General features: G+C 40.3%; 1 protein-coding gene across 1 annotated transcript in view; it reads left to right on the top strand.

Moving 5' to 3' along the window:
* The window catches only part of LOC309565961 (mucin-2-like), a gene marked incomplete at its 5' end in the record, with an annotated part of 134157 nt that overhangs the window by 30515 nt on the left and 80820 nt on the right, over positions 1-22822 (top strand). Inside the window, 8 exon segments of the mRNA XM_082270989.1 lie at positions 2535-2796; positions 2885-3002; positions 5681-5765; positions 9301-9407; positions 12590-12806; positions 15605-15730; positions 15850-15967; positions 21192-21330. Of these exon segments, the coding sequence (XP_082127115.1) occupies positions 2535-2796; positions 2885-3002; positions 5681-5765; positions 9301-9407; positions 12590-12806; positions 15605-15730; positions 15850-15967; positions 21192-21330 (1172 nt within the window).

Genomic DNA, 22822 nt, shown 5'->3' with positions numbered 1-22822 from the left:
CTGAAATCCTTCTGCTGAGGAACCTGCTTTAACTTGCATTTGCTTACCTATTGACTTGTATAGAAAGAAAAGTTGTTCTGATCCTGACGTTGTGTATATAGGCAGGTGCAATTTGGTGCTGTGTCACTATACAGAAGGAGCAGAATATTTACAGGAAACATTCTTCTTCGAGAGATTCCGTAGCTGTCACAGAGGTTGCAGCTATCTGATTAGACGCTGCAACTTCTGATCACTGTTGGCCGCCATCTTGGTGTGGGACCCTATAAGTTAGGGTGCCTGCACCATTTGGGCACAGCTGGAGCAAGTGGATAGGTGAGGGGCAGAGATCCTGTTTGTCAGGAAGAGGTATCAGCACAGGGAGAGGTTCTTGATCGAATAGGGTCAGTGCAGGGACACCCCTTGTTTTTAACTGACATTCCGATACTCGGACCGACAATTGGAGAATCTTTCCAACAGAATAGAGTGCTGCTACTTTACACTGCAGTTACCCAACCCTGAAGCAGAAGCCATCCTCTGGTAAACAGGTTAAGCCTGGAACACTGCCACTCTGCAATACTATGCCATTGCTAACTAATATGCTGCTGCAATACTGTGCCTATGTCCATTAATAGGCTGCTGCAATACTGAATCATTGCCGAGTATTATGCTGATGCGATACTGTGCCATTGTCAAGTAATATGCTGCTCCAATACTGTGCCATTGCTGAGTATTATGCTGCTGCTATACTGTGCCTATGTCCATTAATAGGCTGCTCCAATACTGTGCCATTGCTGAGTATTATGCTGCTGCTATACTGTGTCAATGCTTAGTAATGTGCTGCAGCAAAACTGTGCCCCTGCCAAGAAATACGCTGCTGCAATACTGTATCATTGCCAAGTATTATGCTGCTGCAATACTGTCATTGCTGAGTAATGTGCTGCTGCAATACTGTGTCATTGCCAAATATTATGCTGCTGCGATACTGTGTCATTGCCAAATATTCTGCTGCTGCGATACTGTGTCAATGCTTAATAATATGCTGTAGCAATACTGTGCCCCTGCTGAGTAATACGCTGCTGCAATACTATATCATTGCCGAGTATTATGCTGCTGCGATACTGTGTCATTACTGAGTAATGTGCTGTAACAATACTGTGCCTTACCAAGTGCATATGGCAATTGTGTGACCATCCTACAGTTTGTTACTTTAATAACAGCGCCTATGGTTACTATCTGCAAATACTGTATTTTCTGGCATATAAGACTACTTTTGAACCTCAAAAAAATCCCCCAAAAATGGGGGGTAATCTTATACGCCAAGTATAATATCTCCAAGGTAACCTAAGTATAAGTATTACCGGTAGATGTAATCTCTCAAGATGCTGGCTGTGTGGGAATCCTGTACCGGTATACCGTATGTACCATAGCTTCGGCTACATACAGTGTACTGCGCTGAGCCAATCAGGGAGAGCGATGTATTCTATTATTGAATGCAAAGCCTGCTCCGATTGGCGGAGTAACATTAGCCAGCCTCTCTGACTCTGCCAATCCGAGCAGGCTTTGCATTCAATAATAGAATACATCGCTCACTGTGATTGGCTCAGCGCGGTATACTGTATGTGGCCGAAGCTACTGTACATACGGTATACCGGTACAGGATTCCCGCACAGCCAGCGTCTTGAGATTACATCCACTGGTAATACTTAGGGTACCTTGGAGATATTATGAGAGATTACATGTATTACAGTACTAGGGTACCTTGGAGATCTATGAGAAATTTGATGTTTTTCAATGGTGTTGCCTTGCTTCAGAAGGGGGGTAGTCTTATACGGCGAGTATAGCCCAAAACCTGTGTTTTAACTTGAAAATTAGGGGGGTCGTCTTATATGCCCAGTCGTCTTATACGCCGGAAAATATGGTACCTCTGTAAACCCTATTACAATATACAAAATAATAGACGAAGTTCTAGGCGTGAACTCTCCCAGATTGGTTACCCCAACCCCAAGCCCCGCCTACATAAATGTAGCATAAAACCCCTAATCTTAATGCCTTTTGTCTTTGGCCTCAGACATCAGAAGGTTTTCATACAGTATACGAGACATCTCCACCACCTTGAAACTACTCCAGGTGTAACACCTGCAATGGGTGCTGGCTTACACGGGAATGCCCCATCCAATATTGTGCAAGGTGTTCTACAAGGAAATCAAAGCTTTTCAGCAAACACTTTTTTGTTCCAAGTGGCAAGACTCCAGACTTCTTGATAAGAGCACATCACGCTCCTAAACCAAACTCTTTGATTTCAGGTTATGAGCTCTGGTTAAGGGCCAATACTTAGCTCTTGGCGGGGGTATTCCACGGGGTGAGGTTTTCTACATTATACATAATGTCTTTAAAGGGTAAATGTTCTACTATGCAGCAAGGTTAAAAGCTTACTAATTAGCTCTTTGTCAGGATCTATTATTGCCACAAAGTAAATAAAAAAAAACATACTTTTATTGTAAAAGAACGTTCTCCCTACTGTTAGACTTGATCTCCCTCTCTCCTCTAACACACAGCACAATTCGCAAGTCATAGTAAACAGGTTTGCAGTACCTGGGGAAACTACCACTTCAGGACATTTGATGGAGACTTTTACTACTACCCGGGCAAGTGCAAGTATGTGTTTGCATCCAACTGTAAAGGGAGTCAGGAGGACTTCAACATTTTGTTCCAACGCACTGAAGAAGATGGTGTTCCAGTGATCAGTCACATTACCATAAAGATCCACGAAGTGATAATAGAAATTTCGAATAATTCTATTACGCTGGATGATGAACTGTGAGTGATGTCTCTATTTGTAGTTAGTGTGCTTTTCAGAAATGTTAAATGAAAAAAAAAATTATTATTTATTCATCTTTGCTTGCAGGGTTACTGAAACCCCTGTTGATGAGTCCGGGGTTCTGATTGACACAATTGGCGATTATGTGAAGATTACCTATTCTAGTGATATTTACTTCATGTGGAATAGAGAAGATAGTATAATGGTAATTATATTTGTATTTATTATAGATAGCTGTATGATCTCTTTATTCCTTATAATGTATAATAATCAATTTACTCCTTTGATCTACGCTGTAGAAATAGGAAAAGATAGACTGGCTAATAGGCCACCCCACACCTCGCCCGGTCCAAGTAGTTAGCTGGTAAAAGCAGCCTCAGCCCTCCAGGGCTTAATCAAATCATGGAGGACCTCTATGTTTAAGCCCCTGGGGTGAGGCTAAACATGTTAGGGGCATGGCTTGGATGAATCAAGCTGAGGCTGCTTTTACCAGCTAGCCACTTGGGTCGAGTGAAGTGTGTGGTGGCCAGAGTTCTCTTTCTATTTCTACAGAATGCATTGGTTCTGGATGAACCTTTTCCCAGCCTGCACTCTTACTAGTCAGCGGCATCCAATTCATCAGACCTTGTCAGCCTTAGCAGGAGCCACTAAGCATTTATCGTATACAATCAAGTTACATTTTATCAGTTATGTATTTGATCTTTTTATATTGAAAGACCTGTTGCTCTTTTAATATGCAAAGCAAAGCTATGAATCAAGAAAATTAGGGTTTCAAATAAAGAGAGCAATATTTTAGATACTGAAATTTTAATAAGATGTACCCAATAAACATTAAAGTTTATTTAATTCTCTTATTTATGTTTAAAAATACTTTTTTAAAAGTGCCAATATGATAACTAAAGTATACCTAAAGGCAAAACTTTTTTTTAGTTTTGGATAGATTGGAGAGGGATAAGAACGTTTGTCATTTTTTATTGCTGTCGGTGCCCCCATTAGGGAGAGTCACCTTTTCTATGTGTCCTGTTTACCATTATCATTAAAGTGAAAGTAAAATAAAATCCCAAATTTTGGGTTGTTCCCAGAAAGGTAATAGTGGGGGAAATTTTCCAATGGGGACACTAAGTCTGGTGACCTGGGAGGCCCCAAGGAATTCCCTTAATTTGAAGGAATTTCCTCCCACTTCCTGTTTGGCTATAGGACAAGAAGAGAAGGCAAATCTCCGCAATGGGACACAGATGGCAAAAACAAATCTGACAGGGGTTATAACCCTCCCTTTACTCTATCCAAAATGAAAAAAATAAACATGCCTATATTTCTACTTAGCCTTTCTTTGCTGGCACTGATTAGCATGTTGACCTACAAAGTACAACTGACAACTGTATATGACTCTTTCATGGTTTGTATAGCTGGGCCTATGTGTCTTGCTTTCAGGAGCATTTAGCTTGCTTTTGAGATGCTGCTGAGATTCTTCACAGGTGCATGCCCACTCTTAAACTCATTCCTACCTGGACTCAGGGGGGTTAGTGTCTGAACAGTATACCATGGCCACAGGCCCCCCAGGGGAAATAAACTGATCTCCTTTGTATGTGGAGACGCCTTCAGGGCAACCTCTGCTGGTTTAACAAGTATCTGTTGACAGCTTTGTTTCCAGAAGTCATCCCAATAAGGAATTCGGATAGCTCTCTTCCTTCCAAATATACCATTACTCAGGATGCCCTCTGAAACAAAAGCAGGGTTGGCATTTACCCCAAGCAGCACCTAAGCTAAATCTATCTCTAAAGCTATGGAGGTGCAGTGGCCGATTAGGGAAACTACGACAGGCCACTTCCATGCCCTTCCATACACACGTGACCTTTAGTCGATTTCCTTCTAAGCTGCATTAACCAAGTTTTGCTAGATCACTTCAGGCTGGCCCTTTTGCAGGTATAGCTATGTAAAATATAAAAAAAAAACAAGTGTGTATACTGTTTAAAATCCAGTAATACACTGATGCACCTTGCTCTGCACATGTTCAGTTGCTATTTATTTTTGTAGGCACTTTTCCAAATTTGTAAAGGCCGATCTTCTGACAGCCTAAAGATTTACTGCAGCTCAGGGGTTCTGGGCTTTAAAAAAATGTTAGCCTCCAGCAAGAAGAAACAAGAACAGTGCTGGAGGAAATTTACAGCACACATTCATTTTGGTAGTATAAATATTAATGTGGAATGTACTGTATGTTCCTTGCTAAAGAACATTATTTTTATCAAGTTGTTATGCGTAAAGTTCCACTGTGAGGAATGGTCTTAAAGTGTCTATTTTTTTTTTTTTACAAATTTTAACTTGTTTTTCTTTGGGCAAAGTATTGATATACACAGCATGTCCTATTTTCTCTTCTTCAATTTTGTGCTGCATGCATGATAATGTGAATGGAAGCAAAGTAATTCACAAACAATTCAGAAGCATATCAAAATCTTCTTAGGTTTAGGCCATTTTTCCTTAAAAGCATGCTGCATTTGGCTTATGTTTGTGTCTGAGGCCTCAAGAGTTACTGCCATTATAATTGTAACTCACTGTCTTATACACAGTTCAGGTAATTTGCTAAAGAAGTATTTTATCATATGCCAAGCTGACCTGTGGAAATAGGAATATTCTTTGTTCATCCTAACTGAATGATTGAAGTAAAGTCAAATTGAATAATGTACTTCTTTAGAAAATGAATCCTAGAAAGTAGGACTGAGTAAGAAAATGTTTGGCAAGTTTTAGACAAATTTGAACCAAAGATTTTTTTCAAACTCCTTTATGTGTTATATTGATATATATATACACAATAAATAAATGAAAAGGACAACAATTAATGGGTAAATCAATATTAATACTCAAAAATCACTTCCTTCTCTTATTTAGCTGAAACTGAACCGCAATAAATATGGTAATCAGACATGTGGAATGTGTGGTGATTTTAATGGCATTCGTGGATTAACATACGACGGTAAGAATTTATTGTAAATATATATATATTCTTATTTGTTGGAACAAACCCATTGTTGAGTAAAACATGTTAGCATTCATCAACAAAAAAAAAAGCACACAGGGTATTGCTCTTTAAAACTGACCTTGCAGAACACTGAAAAACCCACCTATAATGTTTGGACCTCTCTTACTGTAAAAACTGCCTGCTAAAAGTATTTGCAAAAGCTACCCATAAAGAAAAAGTAAGAATTATTTGTATCTTACCTCAACAATCCATACAGCACATGGAAGTAAAAAAAAAAGATCATCTAATCACTTGTAGCTTAGTCATATCTCAAGCTATAATCAAGCTATGACTAAGCACCAAGATAGGTGTGAAACACGTTAGATGATCTGTTTTTTACCTCCATGTGCTGTATGGATTGTCACTTTTATATATTTGGAACTATTAAAGGGGATTCAAACATTGTGCGGCTGTCCAGACTTCCTTTTCCTACATGTTTCTGATGCATGCAGGGCAAGCACCTGTTTTATGTGCAGACACAGCTGAGCAATAGGGGAGTAGTCTTTCTTGGGCAGTACACTACTTATCAAACTGGTGCTGGATATTTTGTCCACACCAGAATCGGAACGCATGGGTGTTCATACCCATGCAATTGGATTCTGCAAATCCTGTTGCATTTTGCAAACCGATTTGCGAGGTGTCGTTAACTTAGCATACATTCTGCAATCGGTTCACATGGACAGCTTGCGACTTAGATGTGGTGCGGAATCCATGGAAAATTTGCTGTGAATTCGCATCGAATCTAGAGTAAACAAAGGCTCAATACAGGGCACTTTCACCCTCTTCATGCCCAGCACAATTGCGCGGCCATGCAACACTATACCCAAATACAATTTTTATCATTTGTTTCTTCACACTATAGAGCTTTCTTTTGGTGGTATTTATTCGCCACTAGGTTTTTTATTTTTTGCTAAAAAAAAAAAAATTGGGGAAAAAAGTTTCTATTATAAAATTTTACAAAAGAGTAATTTTTTTTCTTCACTGATATGCGCTGATGAGGATGCACTGATGGGCACTGATAGGCTGCAATGTTGGGCACTAATGAGGCTGCACTGATGGGCAATGATGAGGAGGCATTGATGAGTCTGCACTGATAGGCGGCACTGATGGGCACTGGTAGGCAGCACTGATGGGCACTGATGAGGAGGCACTGATAGACAGCACTAATAGGCCTCACTGATGGGCACTGATATGCCGCACTGATAGAAAATGATGAGGAGGCACTGTTGAGGCTGCACTGATAGATGACACTGATGGACACTGATAGGCAGCACTGATGGGCACTAATGATAAGGCACTGATAGACTGCACTGATTGGCACTGGTGGAGCTGCACTGATAATCAAATTATCATTGCAAACTATGTGCTGACAGGCTTGCCAGTTAACGGCTCTCCTTTCCTCCCACAGACACAGCATGGGAAGAAAGGATTGCTGATAACTGGCAAGTCTGTTTACATGTGATCAGCTGTGATTGGACACAGTTGATCACCTGGAAATGGGCCCCTGTGATTGGCCCTTTATGCTGATTTGTGATCAGCTGTGTTCAAAGAACACAGAGGTCACAGTGTGTGCCCGAAGCATGAAGGGCGCAGAGTTTTGGAAAGGCGTCTATTGATGCCCTTCCAGATCTGGAAGACTGCGCTGTAGCCGTCTTTTGGCTATAGCACAGTTGGCAGTGGTTAAAAATCAAGTGGTTAAAGTGGATGTAAATATATATATATATATATATATATATATATATATATACAGACTTGTATAAAGTACTCGAAATTTCTACTTGAGTAAAAGTACAAGTGCTCGATCAAAAAATTACTTGAGTAGAAGTGGAAGTGCTCGCAGAAAAAGTTACTTAAGTAGAAGTACTAAAGTATTCAACATTTTTTTTACTTAAGTATTGCAAGTAGTTTTTTCAAAAAATTTGCTACTTAAGTACTAAAAGTAAAAAGTACCAGTAGTTTTGAAAAAAAAATTCTACTCAAGTACTGAAAGTAGAAGTACAAGTACTGTGTTATGTAGTTATTAAAGAAAGAAGTCAAAAGTATGAACATCATATTGTTTTTATTATTTCAAATGATTTATTCAAATGATTAACCTGTGTTTGTTAGTAGTTTCTTGATGCACTTTAAGCGCTGTAGCACCATTTATTTGTTTGTTTCATATTTTCTTTTTATTGGAAAGATTTGGTATAGCAGCTTTTATTATACACAGCCTTTATTTTCGTATGCGCTGATTTACAAATGACATTATACACATTTTTTTGAGCTTTATGCAACCTGCCATCTACTGTTCTGGCAGTGGTAATTTTTTTTAAAAGTAACGAGTAACTATGCAGCACAAAAAAAAAATACTTGAGTAGAAGTATCGAAATCATTGAAAAAATGTAGTGAAGTAAAAGTAGAAGTAGGAGAAAAAAATTCTACTCTAGGAAAGTACAGATACCGCATTTCGGTACTTAAGTACAGTACTTAAGTAGTTCTACTTCGTTACTATACATCTCTGTATATATATATATATCCAGTGAAGTGAACAGCCTCAGATGATACACAAAGATTAAACAAATCATAAGTTTAAGCCCCCGTTCACACTGGGGCGACCTGTCAGGCGACCTGGTCGTCTGACAGGTCGTCGTAGGTCACCTTCCATAGAGAAGCTGCGGACCCGTTCTAATAGGTGCGACACAAGTCGCTCCGACTTAGAAAAAGGGTCCGGAGCTTCTTTGGGGCGACCCGGAGCGACCTGTATAGACTTCAATGTTATGAAGTCCGTGCCGGCCGCTCCGAGGTCGCGGGGCGAGCAGCGCGCCGCGACCTATGAGGTCGCCCGGCAAAGTAGCGTCGCCCCAGTGTGAACGGGGCCTTACATGTATATCTGCTGTCTTCAGCATGCTATATTCTTTAGAAAGTGCAGATCGTGTCAGAAATGTTTTGTCTTTCTGTTAAGCACTGGGAGTGTAGTCTTGGCAGACACTGTGAGACAGCTGATTGGAGGAAAGGTGCACACCCCCTCTCCACATAGGCAAAGAAATAAAGGAATGTGCTGTGATTAGACAAGCTCTCTGCTAATCTATTTATAGCACCCACCCGACACAAATTTCCACCTGGTTTTATCTTGGTTGTCGGAGAGCTTGTCAGAAGTTATCATGCTGATAACAGATGAACGAAGCAGGAGAAACATACGAGACTCAGGGCTATGGAGAGAGATAAGAAAACACTGCAGATATATGTGCCTAGGTCAAACTTCATGAATTAGGTTTACATCCACTTTAAAGAAAGCATTATGGCATTCTCAGGAAAGAAATGTGATTAATTCCCATAACAATGTAGGAAAGTCAGAAGATGTTATGCCTACTGTACAGTAGCTGTAAATTCCTCATCTCATATCTTCCCCAGTGGAATCACTTGGTCAACACATCTACTTGGAGGGTTTTTTAAATAAATCTGTTTCAAATAAAAATCGATATATTAATAATAAGAATACATTTCTATTTAGGCATTAAGGCCACTGCAGTGCAGTATGGAAACATGCAGAAACGGAACGGACCAACGGAAGACTGTCCAGATGTTTCTCCTGCTATATCAACTAAATGCAAAAATGCGGTAAATGGAAACTTTCATAAACGTGAAAAAATGCATAGTTCACTCAAACACAAAGGGTAAAAATGCAGGCAGTTATAATACAATTCAAAACAAGAGGGTTAGGGCTTTGCTCCTGAGAACTTGCAATCTAAAGATGAGGGACAAGTGCTAATAAAGGTATGAAGTGTGTGGAAATTGTTGAGTTGAAGAAAGAAAAGTTAAATTATGAGGCCAAATTGGGATGGGCTTCCCATCTGTTTCCTGATTTATTTTCAGGTATCACCTGAAGGTGGATAAAGTAGGAGATAGTCAGGCAAAATGAGGTAGATAGTTCCAGAGGATGGACTCTGGAGAAGTTCTGGATTCTGGATGTCATCATAGGAGAAGGTGATGAGGAAGCTAAAGAGCCAAAGGGCTTTGCCAAATTCCCATACCATTTGTGGCCTGATGTATATCCCTGTTTCAGTCATGTTGAGTTATTATGCCTAGCACAAACAAGTGTAGTTTTTTTTTCAATAAGAAACTTTCCTAAGAGAATTATGGGGCTACGATCCCTGTCCTTGAAGTCTTCTGGCTTTTATGGACGTTCTTGCTTCAGTACTTTAGTGTCTGACCTAGAACTGGTATGCAGATACAAATATCAGAGTAATGCCAACACTGATTTATTTATTATTTTTTTTTTCCAAAATTGATTTCTATGCTTGTTCTGAGAGAGGTTCAGAATGGGGAATGTAATATTAAAACTTGCTAGCCTTTATTCTTCTCTCTGGAAAGATATAATTCAAGGTTTAGATTGAGTCTGTTTTCTTTAAATACTGTATTTTCTGGCGTATAAGACTACTTTTGAACCTCCAAAAAATCCCTCAAAAATGGAGGGTCGTCTTATACGCCGAGTAGAATATCTCCAAGGTAACCTAAGTATAAGTATTACTGGTAGATGTAATCTCTCAAGACGCTGGCTGTGTGGGAATCCTGTATCGGTATACCGTATGTACCATAGCTTCGGCTACATACAGTGTACCACACTGAGCCAATCAAGGAGAGTGATGTATTCTATTATTGAATGCAAAGCCTGCTCGGATTGGCAGAGTAACATCAGCCCGCCTCTCTGACTCTGCCAATCCGAGCAGGCTTTGCATTCAATAATAGAATACATCACTCACTGATTGGCTCAGCGCGGTATACTGTATGTAGCCGAAGCTACGGTACATACGGTATACCGGTACAGGATTCCCGCACAGCCAGCGTCTTGATATTACATCTACTGGTAATACTTATACTTAGGGTACCTTGGAGATATTATGAGAGATTATATGTATTACAGTACTAGGGTACCTTGGAGATCTATGAGAAATCTGATGTTTTTCAATGGTGTTGCCTTGCTTCGGAAGGGGGGTAGTCTTATACGGCGAGTATAGCTCAAAACCTATGTTTTAACTTGAAAATTAGGGGGGTCGTCTTATACGCCGGAAAATGCGGTAGCTCTGGTGACATTCCCATGTCTTTGGTTAGTTGTTGATGCTTCTGGGCATCCCCAGCCAAAAGAAGGGGGAAATTATGACAAACCATTAAAGGCGGTTTGTGGCAGCAGCTCTTTTAACATGTCATGAACCTACAGGCCTGGTCAGGATATGTTCTTATATGTATGGAGCCACCAGTCTAAAGAATCCTTAGCTCTGTTAGGTTATATCACTGAAAAACAATATTATTCTATACCTCCTTTTTCCTGCCTAAAGCCAAACTGCAGAAAAAAATGCATTTTTACATTTTGGAAGGGTTACAATCTCTGGCAGCTTCTTGTTGCTGTGGATATCACTATGTGGAATATAGTTCCTAATGTGCTCTCTATTTGACCGGTGTCAGATGCAGAACAGATAGTGATGGACATGTTTCTGCTTACTGCTGTCTGACTGCCAGACAAAAGATAAAGTGAGGGGAAAATCTCCCTAGTGGGTAAATAGGAGGCAAATAAAAAATTCTAAATCAAATTTTTTCGAGTGGTGAAAGTAAAGAGCTCATGATTTTATTGATGCCTATGTCACATGACGGAGATTGCACCACTTTTTTTTTTTTTTGCCATCCTTGTCCAATTTGGGAGATTTTTCATCACTTCCTATCACCAATACAAAACAGGAAGAAAAAAGTAGATCTTACTTCACCAGGGTCAACCTTTCCTAGGAAGTCCTAATGTCCTAATGCAATGTGACTGGTACATGTGTAGCACTGTCCCCTAGAGGACTGCTGATAATTGCACTTTCTGGACTCCCCTAGGTTAACCATAGCAACAGTCTGTGGAAACGTATCACTTCAAATGCTTGGCTCAGACAATGAACAGTCCAGGGAATTTGTTTTTTTGTGTTTTATTTAGAACTGGGGTAGGAGAAGGGATGAGTGGGATACTCCAACTATGAACTATGCACAATTCTGAGGACAACTGACTGTAGTGTGTGCGGCAAGGCCGCTGCCCCACCCTGCCACAGAAGCGAAGACAGAAAGTATGATCCCGCTTAAGTTACTCTTCAGGGTATAACTTGGCACCCCCTTTCTCACTTGCTGTGTGTGCTGAACTCCCCCTTCCTGGGCAGACCCCTGGCAAGCTTCCCGGTACTCAAGGACACTGTTTTTCCCAAAGTTGCTCTGCCTCCAACTCCACCTGTCAGCTCTCCTGGACCTCTTGGCTCAGCTCCACACTCCTGGTCTACTATGCCGACCTCCCGTGTCCACCCTCCACAGCAAACAGGAGAAGAGACAGCCGCCACCCTCCCCCTGGGACACGACTTCCCGCCCAAAGACACCTTGTCACATGTGCCCTTGGCTTTTATAACATATCCCAGGATGCACCACTGTTTGTGCCAACCAACTGGGATAGTTACTAAAGCCTGTGTGTCACTGGCTGGGTTTCCTCCACTGTCCAACAGGCTCCCCTTTTGGATACAGTGGGGACACTCCCTCAGCCCAGATGAATCACAAACTGGACACATGTAACAGGCATAACTACAAATCCGGCTCCCCTGATAAGCAGATGGAGCAGGCTCTTTAAGGATCGGACCCTTTTTAGTTGGAGTTGGAGAACAGGTAGTAGTTTGTCCTAGCCTCAAATTATTTTGCTGAAAATAGTTTATTAGATACATGCATTGTAGAATAGAAAAAGGGGGGGGGGGGTGTATGGACAACACAACATAACTGTATTTTTTTTGTTATAGGATAAGATATGTCGAAAGAGCCTGACATCTGAAGCTTTCAGCAGTTGTAACAAGCTTCTTGACCCTACGGAGTACATAGACACCTGTGTGCAAGACCTGTGCAGGTGTAGTTCCAAGAAGCAAATGTCCTGCATGTGCAATATGTTTGCTGAGTATTCACGTCAGTGTACACATGCTGGAGGTGTTCCTGGGAACTGGAGAAACCCGAAATTTTGCTGTAAGTCTAAAGAGATAGAAGAATATATAATACATACTGAATCTGAAATAGTTACTTACTGGTAAAACAAGCTATATATATAATTTATTAAAGAGATCCAACCAAAAAAATATGTAGGTATAAGTACAGAAAAATAAAGTAATTCAATTCTTACTTTCACCATTTATCCTTTCCATAAATAATTTTACTGACTCGCAATGTCTTTAAACTTGCTAAAGTGTAATTTTCCTAGCACCTTCTCTCATCCCCTTCCTTTTTGCATGTCATAGCCCTGTTCTCTTCTTGGAGTGTCTAATTGCACTTGTGTGCTGGCCCAGCTCCTTCTTCCCTCCCCTCACTTTCCCACATAACCTTTTCTGTAGCAGATGGAGGAGGAGTGAATAGGAATGCTACAGTGTCCACTTAGTCGGTTGACATCACATCCAAGATGCCAAAGCCCAGCAGCAGTCTCTAGGCTTTCAGATGTACACAGGGAAAACATTTACAGGTTAAACAAAGCTGCTTTATTTATGTTAAATGCACTTATAATTGTTGGAATGAACAGCCTGGTTTACTTTACAGCGAGTAAGGGAGCATATTTATAAAGAGATAAAAAGGTGGAGACTTTTTAGGTAAAGGTAAAGTAGGTAAAATAGTAAAGGCAAATAGTAAAGTAAAGGTATACTGTGGTGGTTAACACATACAGTATACTATATTTACCTGACCCTCTATCCTCAGATATTAATATTCTTTATGCATACAGTAAATGTGCCTTGTAAAATACTTTCCATTCAAATCTTATAATGTTGCATTAGATGACCCAATATCAACTGTAGTTGGGCTAATACCAGCGTTTCCAGCCAGTCCTGTCACAATTTCAAAAATTTTTTACATGTTCCTTATGTTGGTAGATCATTTTTTTTCTAAGCAGCAAGAGTTGACCTGTTCTTATCACTATCATTTAGTTGGGAAAACCAGCAACGTTCCACTAGTTTTCGTAATATTATTTGTAATATAACAAAAGTGGTTGGTTGATATTGCTCCCCATCCAACATTCCAAGTAAAAATAATAAGAGGACAAGAGAAACTGTAGCAAGGAAAACAGTGGACATAGGGGTTAAAAGGAAAATAGACTGTGCACTTTTGCAAGTGCAGTTGCATCAGAGACCAGTAAATGAGGGGGAGCTCTGCTAAATTCCATCATCCAATCATTCGCAAGCAAATATGCTGTTTTTTTTTTGCATGTGATGGATATTCTTTGTTAAGTAAAGCTTTACCTCATTTACTAAGATCTGGAGAAACTGCACTTGCAGAGTGCAACCATGCTTGAAAAAGTGCGCAGTATATTTGTCTTTAGTAAATCAACCCTATAGTGTCAGTTTTACAGTATTATTTTATTCATTAAGGACATTGCCACAACATATGTGGTCCTTGGTCACAAGAGCATTTAGGACAAATCAGGGATTCCCTTCTACTCCAATTATGTTTTTTTAATAGACAAATCAGGGACTCCTTTTTACTCCAGTTATGTTTTTTTTTAATAGATCCTATTTAAATAAAAAGTTGGGTTAGTTGAAAATAAAGATACCTGTAGTCTTGAGGATAGAGCTGTTTTCCAATTATCATTTTCTATATCTCCAAGATCTTCCTTCCTTCCACTTCTATATGGTAAATGCTCAGTGGCTTTTTGAGCGATCAGTAAACTGGTAAAAAAAAACAGGATATCATCCCTTTCTTGTCAGGGTTCTGAGCCATATCCTGTAATATTGCTGGTTCATGTAGTTCCACAGTAGTCAATTCCGCATGCCCATGAAAAACACGTGAGGCTTGAGTTGGGTTTAATCTATAATAATAATATGCAAGTGTCTCTGCGTCCGTCCCTGTGTCCGTGGAATTGCGCTACTGCGCATGTGCCGCACGGACAGCCATTGGGACGCAGAGCCTGGCGCTGGGTGGGCGTGTATATGAGCAGATCCCCGCCCACCTTTCAACATTCGCCTAAGTATTGGCTGTGGAAGGAAACGTACCTATGTGGTGGAGAAGACCGCGGCTCCGGTATGGAGAAGACCGTGGCTTCTGTCTGATAATGCCTCCTGTGAAAAAATCCATCTTACAGGGTGCCCTGTATTGAGAAGACCGCAGCTCCATAATGCCTCCCGTGGAAAAATCCATCTGACGGACTGGGCATGCGCACTAAATGACTTCACTTCAGCTGACTGCTCCGCTCAGCTGGGGTTGACGTCATTATTACGCGTGCGTAGTCCCTCAGATGCATTTTTCGGCGGGAAGAACAGCTGACTGAGAAGAGGCGGGGAGGCAATATCCGACAGGACAGCGGCCAAATTCATTTAAAGCAGCTCCTATGTATAGTAAATACTAATCATAAAAAGTAAATAAAAAAAAAAAAAAAGAAATTAATTAAAGAAAACATTATATATATATATATATATATATATATATATATATATATATATACATACACATACGTACATACGTTCTAGTGCCCGCTAATTTAATGGGCTTAATGTCTAGTTATTAACATAAACCCACAGTTCTATGTCTTATCTCAACATTAAAATTGTCAAGCTTTCCTAGTAAAAATTGATATGCAGGCCTTAAAAAAGTCCTAGATCCACTAATGTCATAAGTGGACCCATCTGCTCTTGTATTACATTAAAGTGTCCCTCATATTTTTCATCCATGCCTCATAAACAGTTGATACAAAAATAGGGGAACGTTTAGCTAAAAGTTTGTTGGGTGCTGTTTGCCAAAGATTTTGTCTGTACTAACTTATACTTACCTCAATTTTGTGTTTGCAGCAAAGACGTGCCCTTCAAACATGGTACGCCAGGAGTGTGGCTCCCCTTGTCTCAATACGTGCTCCAATACAGAAAGGTCAATGGTTTGTGAAGACCACAACATAGATGGGTGTTTTTGCCCTAAAGGTAACACACTGACCAATATTTTTTTTTTCCTTTTCAAATTCATTGAATCCTGCACTATATTTCATGTATGTAGACATCAGTTATTTCCCTTATATACTGACTTCATGTTTCGTTCTCAGACACTGTGCTTGATGACATAAACAACACAGGCTGTATTTCTCAAGAGAACTGTTTCTGTGTCTACGATGGTAAAAATTACTCCCCAGGATCAACCTACAGTACCCCATGTCGAGATTGGTGAGTTAAACTGATATTAAGTCTTGTTTTTCTTTTGTTTAAAAAATACTTACCTGCTCTGTGCAGTGGTTTTGCACAGAGCAGCCCAGAGCCTCCTCTTCTTGGTTCCCTCAGCAGCACTCCTGATCCTTCCCTACTGCCTAGAGCCCCCACAGCAAGCAGCTTGCCATGGGAGCACCTGAGTCAAGCCACTGCTCTGTGAGTCCATTTAGAAACAAAGCCATGGTCAACCCCGCCCCCTCTCTCTCCTCATTGGCTCACTTCATTTGATTGACAACAGCAGGAGCCAACAGAGCTTGCTGCTGTCTTAGCCAATAAGGAGGGAGAGTGGCAGACAGCCAAGACTCTCATGCAACATTGCTGGATCGGGATGGGGTCCAGGAAAGTATTAGGGGGGCTGCTGCACACAGAAGGTTACTTATCCTAATGCATAGAATGCATAAAGATAAAAAAAAAAAACTTCTAACTTTAGAACCACTTTAAAACAGAAATCCAGTCAAAAATAGCAAGATAAAATAACCGATCATTAAACAATATTAACAAAACCAGCTTTTTTTTGCAAAATCAGCATCTTTCAACCGACTTCCTCTGAGCACTTCATTCTGGGCTTAGAGAAAGTCTCAGTCTGTGACTGGACAGTGAAAGGAGAAGCAGCACCGTGATGAGCTCATCTCTGTCACTTTGCATTCTCCATCTATCAGCGTGCTTCTTGGCACCACTGATCAGAACTGATTGGTTTCTTATGCTGCTGCTTCTTCTCATACTCCAGCCCTGCTGCATAGGGATTGCAAAATCAATAAATTCTTATCTATCTTTGGCTTTGCCAATGCTACCTATTTTCTATTCACTTGCATGGCTTTTTAACCACTTTACCACTGCTCACTGTTCTGCTACTGCAGCAAAGTGGCCTGTTAACGTCTGGCGACGTAGACCTACGTTACCAGACTCTCCCCTCTCTCAGCGGCGTGCGTGCCCCGCCGGAGGCTCGCTCCCGCTGTATTCAGACACAGCGGGAGTCGGGCCAGGGGAGGAGAGGCGGTGATCATCGCCGCTCTGCCCGGATCGTCGGGGATCGAGTGAGGAAATCCGCCCGCTTGTGTAAACAAAGCAGATGGATCTCCTCTGTGACAGACAGTGACAGATTACAGGATTCAGCATAGCTGAACCTGCGATCTGTGTCTCTGTCACACAGCCCCCTCCCCCCACTCAAGTCAGTAAGCATGAGGCATACATTTAACCACTTGATCACCAATAAAGTTAACTCCTTCCCTGACAGTGTCATTATTACAGTAACAGTGCATATTTATAGCACTGATTACTGTAGTAATGTCACTGGTACCCCCAAAAGTGTCAAAAATGTCAGTTAGGGGTCCGATCTGTCCGCCGCAATGTCACAGTCTCGCAAAAAAAAAATCGCAGATCGCCGCCATTACTAGTAAAAAAAAATAAACAACAAAAATGACAAATCTTTCCCGTAGTTAGTAAATGCAATAACTTTTGCGCAAACCAATCAAAATAGGCTTATTGTGATTTTTTTTTACCAAAAATATGTAGCAGATAACAAATTGGCCTAAAATGTTAAAAAATTTAGATTTTTACATTTTTTTGGGGAATGTTATATATCGGAAGGTAAAAAATATTGTTTTTTTTTTTTTTCAAAATTGTCGCTCTTTTTTTCAAAAATTAAAAATCGCACAGGTGATCAAATACAACTAAAAGAAAGCTCTATTTATGGGGAAAAAAGGACATAAATTTAATTTGGGTACAGCGTCGCACGACCGCGCAATTGTCCGTTAAAGTAACGCAGTGCCGAATCACAAAATATAGCCTGATCAGGAATGGGGTAAAATCTTCCGGTCTTAAAGAGGTTAAAAATACGCTCATAGAGAATTTTTTTGTCAAAGACATGTAGCTAAATACATTTTTGGCCTAAATATATGACAAAAATTTGGATATTTTTTAACTGTCAAAGTAGAAAATGTCAAATTTTTCACAAAATGTTCGCTCTTTTTTTATTAATATCGCAAAAAATGAAAAGCGCAGAGGTGATCAGATTCCACCAAAAGAAAGTTCTGTTTGTGGGAAAAAAAGGGCGTAAATTTTGTTTGGGTACAGGGTTGCATGACCGTGCAATTGTCAGTTAAAGTCGCGCAGTGCCAAGTTGCAAAAAGTGGCCTGGACGTTAAGCAGGAAAATCCTCCGGTGGTAAAGTGGTTAAATCAAGTCACATATTGGTAATTATGTACTGCCTACATGTTGGAGGCTTTTCCTCCCTGAGAAAAATGTGTTTGTTGGTAGAATGTTAGAGGAGTATGTTGTCTCATTTTGTACTGTAATGTGATGGGGTGTGGATCTATTTATTCAGCATTATATTAGGCTGATCCTTACCCCTATTGTTGATGCTTCCCAATAAATAGTGTTTCTATAGATCAAAGCAAACAAAGCCAAAGAAGAAAGTCAAACTTCTTGTCTTTATAAATGTTGAGAGTGGATTAGGTACAGAACCGTAATGCAGTGCCTATTGTGCTCAAAGTGAACCTGTGTTTGTCCATGCAGGTCAAGGTAAAAGGTTTGCTTAAGGCAGGGGTGCTCCACCTTTTGAAGACCGCAGGCCACTTAAGTGATTTGGTAACCAGTCGCAGGTCACAATGAAAATAAATGGTTCTGAATTAAATTCTTTTTGTTTTGAATATCATAATGAAAATGTTAAAGGAGAAGTACAGCCAAAGCTTATTTGGCTGTACTCCTCCTGTGTATGACAGGAGTACAGTTCATTTTGCACTCCTGTGACCCATTTTCAGCACATAGCAGGCTGAAGCCCGCTGTCTTATGATGTCGCAGAGCCAGTCCAGGCTTGGGCAAGATCGCGACCACGGAGTTGGGATCCGCCCAAATGCCTGGACTGGCACCCGGCTCAGCTTCTCAGTGAGCCTCTAAGAGCCTAAGCCAGCCGCTCCCTGCCCCTCCACAGCCCAGCACACCAGTGAGCGAGGAGGAGGCAGAGCAGAGAGCTGCTGACTAAAGCCCCGTACACACGCGTCGATAATTGGCCGTGAATTTTCGGCCAACGTCCGATCGGCCGATTTTCGGCTTGTTAGTATGATGCTTCCGACAACTGACTCCGACTTTTCCGCCGAAAAAAATCTGGTGTGCAGGCTATAAAATTTTTGTTGGCCGTCAACACAATGGCCGATTTTCCGTCAGTCAGTACAGATTTCGGCAGACAAAAATCTGATGAGCAAGACTGGGCATGCTCAGAGAAGAAAAAACACACAGAAAGTAAACCAGCACATGACATCACTTCAGAAGTCGATTTTTGTTGGCCGAGAAAATTCGTGTGCAGTCTAGGCACATTCCAACCAACAAAACACCATTCCAACCAACAAAACATTCCCATACTTCTCTTTTAAAAACAATTAGGCTTATCATTTTACGTGGGATCAACCAATTTTGGATGTTTACCCACTGTTTAATCACAATCATAAAAATCAAATCTGTTTATTACCCAGATAACCATTAATCCCACTATCGCCCTCAGGTGCAGTCATTCCTTGAATTGCCAAAATAAGGACTGTGCACAAGCTAAACAAAAAACAACAGACCAGGGAAGTGCATGCCCTAGTAGTGCAATCAACGTCCTTATTATAAGGAAAGTTTATAAGATAAAATTACACATAATGCACTCACATGCTCCTGGAATGACACAAAACTCATCATATAATTGTGAGAATTCACCTTCAGAACCCCTGTATGGATGCCATTAGATGTAATACACTTGGCTAAAGGCTTCTCTTCCCATGGCTTTGTGTTAGGAAACAAAGATAGTAGCGGGGAACCAGCTGCAATAGCGGCTTGTGTATGACAGCTGCAGAAATTATGGAGGACCAGCAATCATTCAGTAGAGCGGCATGCACTGGAAAGTGGCAGTGTGGGTTGCTATAGGTTTGACGTTGAAGGCCACATCAGACGGCTCTGTGGGCCACATTTGACCTGTGGGCCATAGTTTTAGCATGCCTGGCTTAAGGTTTAATTAAAGGCAAATCTTTGGATAGAGTAGTGAGGGGGTAGACCCCAATCGGGGGTTCACACAATCTAATTGCCCTAATCACTAATGTCATGGAGAATAAAAGTGGTAGTTGCCACCAGGACAGGAATAGAGGGGAAATCTTCCAGCAGGGACACTTGTTCCCATGACAGTTGTCTAAGAGGGGATTTCCCTTAAGCCTGGTGCACACTATCAGTTGTTTCTATTCAACCCAACGGGTTGAACGAGAAAAAAAACTATGTGGTCGGAGCCGCTGTACTAACAATTTGACGTTAGTACAGTGATCTCCCCCACTGAGCTGTTGTGTTCTGACAGGGCGACGGCCACCCTTGCCAGAAAACTCTGATCAGAGCTTTTAACCATAGGCTGAGAGGACTGATCGGGAGTCGGTCGGCTTCTGGTTTTCCAGCATGCACGACAGACGGCTGGCTTCTGTCCAAAAGACTGGCTTACACATGGGCCAATTGTTGGACTTTTCTTTTTAACTGGCTAATTTTGGTGGGCATTCTTTTTTCTTTGTTCTCTCTAAGTCTGTAAAGATGATATAGCTGTCTTTCTTTGTGTTCCTGATGAAGCAGCCATTGGTTATACCAATTTGCGAAATGTGTTGAACCGGCTTTTTACGTCACCATTTACAGTTCATACTAGTCTGTAATTATGATGCAATTTCCAATGTCATTGATCAATATTGTTTTTAAGCAGTTTGTACCTCAATAAAATGTATTCTTTTATATACAGTACATGCTCACCTTTTTGTTGACAGCCTCATACCCTTAAAAGTCCTTTAATTAGGCAGTGTCATGATTGGATCCTAGGACCATGTGATTGCATGCCTGTGTCATTTCTCTAGTTATCATCTTTACGAAAAAATCATACATTAAAATTTTGTTATAGATAGTCTCTCTCCTTGCAAAGAAAAATACTTGGTCCAAAGACAGCATTCATTAAATGCTCATATTTATATTGTGCAAAATCCTCTTCTATGCATGGGCATATTATGACTTATGTGGGTGATGGACACAGTCAATATGATTGCTATGTGGGTGACCCTGTGTCAGGGTTATCATCATGTAAACTGCAAGAGATATGAGACCTCGTCATTGGATGACAGTAATGGAATAATATACTGTAATTGCATAGTAGAGTACATTATGACTTACATCACTGCATTTTCTTCAGCACATGTTCCAGAGGGAAGTGGAGATGTAAAGAGCTACCTTGCAAGGGCACCTGCTCAGTTGTAGGAGGATCACATATTACAACATTCGATGGATTCCATTATACTTCCAATGGGGACTGCAGTTATGTCCTGGCAAAGGTAAGAATATTAGTAAAACAAAAAAATTTGAGAAACACACTAATCAGTAATAAATAAAATATAGAGTTGTATAAAGTACTCGAAACCCATACTTGAGTAAAAGTACAAGTGCTCGATCAAAAAGTGACTCGAGTAGAAGTGGAAGTGCTCGATCAAAAAGTGACTTGAGTAGAAGTACTAAAGTATTCAACATTTTTTGAACTTAAGTATTGCAAGTAGTTTTTTTTAAAAATTTTGCTACTCAAGCACTGAAAGTAAAAGTACCAGTAGTTTTAAAAAAAAAAATGCTACTCAAGTACTGAAAGTAAAAGTACAAGTACTGTGTTATGTAGTTATTAAAGAAAGAAGTCAAAAGTTTGAACATCATATTGTTTTTTATTATTTCAAATGCAGCTTTTATTTATACATACAGTAGCATTTATTTTGGTATGCGCTGATAATACACATGTTTTGAGCTTCATGAAACCTGCCATCTACTGTTCTGGCAGTGGTAATTTTTATAATTGTAATGAGTAACTATGCAGCACAAACAAAAATATCGGAGTAGAAGTATTGAAATCATTGAAAAAATGTAGTGAAATAAAAGTGGAAGTAGGAGAAAAAAAATCTACTTCAGGAAAGTACAGATACCGCCTTTCAGTACTTAAGTACAGTAGTGAAGTAGTTCTACTTAGTTACTATACATCTCTGATAAAATATGGCACGGGCTATGTCCTCCTTTATATACTCTTTTGGAAGAGATTGATAAATAGGACAGCCAAACAACTATTTAAATTGCATTTCTTGCCTATTTTGTATTCCTGTGCTTGTGCAATGTACATGTAATCCTAAGATCAAAAATGTAATATGTTGCAGCTTACTTTTCCTCAGATGTCTCATTAGTTTTCGTTGTTTTCAGTATTTTTTCTATTATTTGCATTTGATGATCCTGTCAGGACAGTTCCTGTTCTAGGGTAACAATGCTCACTCACTGTACTGTATCTATGGAACAACAGTGTTGTCTAGTTCAGAACTACAAACACCTCCCTTCTTCTCGTCTCTGCAACATAGAGGGGAGTGTTCTGCAGTCCTCAGAGATAGTAGGGAATCATGTTATTGATGGGAATGAGGCACAAGCAGAGAGAACAGAAAAGTATCAGCCAAGATTATTGCAGGATCTTGAACAGATTTAAAATGAAACTGCACTTTATCTGAGCACAACAAACCAAAAATGCTATTTAATTTGTTTTTAATATACAAAGCAAACTCCCCCATCCATCCATATCTCTATGCTTTATTTTGTTGAAAGATCACTTTGAAAAGCACCCCCTGGCATTTCTGGCCGTGGCCATCTTGATTAGGGCAAATGATTCATGTAACATTTACTTCCTTAAATCCATCTTCCTTTAGCTCGGGCATGTAAGCAGGAGAGGGTGTGCTTAGCTTAGAAAGCCCCTCCTCCTCTACTGAAGTCTCCTGGGATGTAAGACATCATGTGCCTAGGCATGAGTTT

This window comes from Pelophylax lessonae (genome assembly GCF_965119305.1).
Source record: "Pelophylax lessonae genome assembly, chromosome: 10".
NCBI lineage: Eukaryota > Metazoa > Chordata > Amphibia > Anura > Ranidae > Pelophylax > Pelophylax lessonae.
The sequence above is the reverse complement of the archived record's forward strand: the minus strand, read 5'-3'. Positions and strand labels throughout refer to the sequence as shown.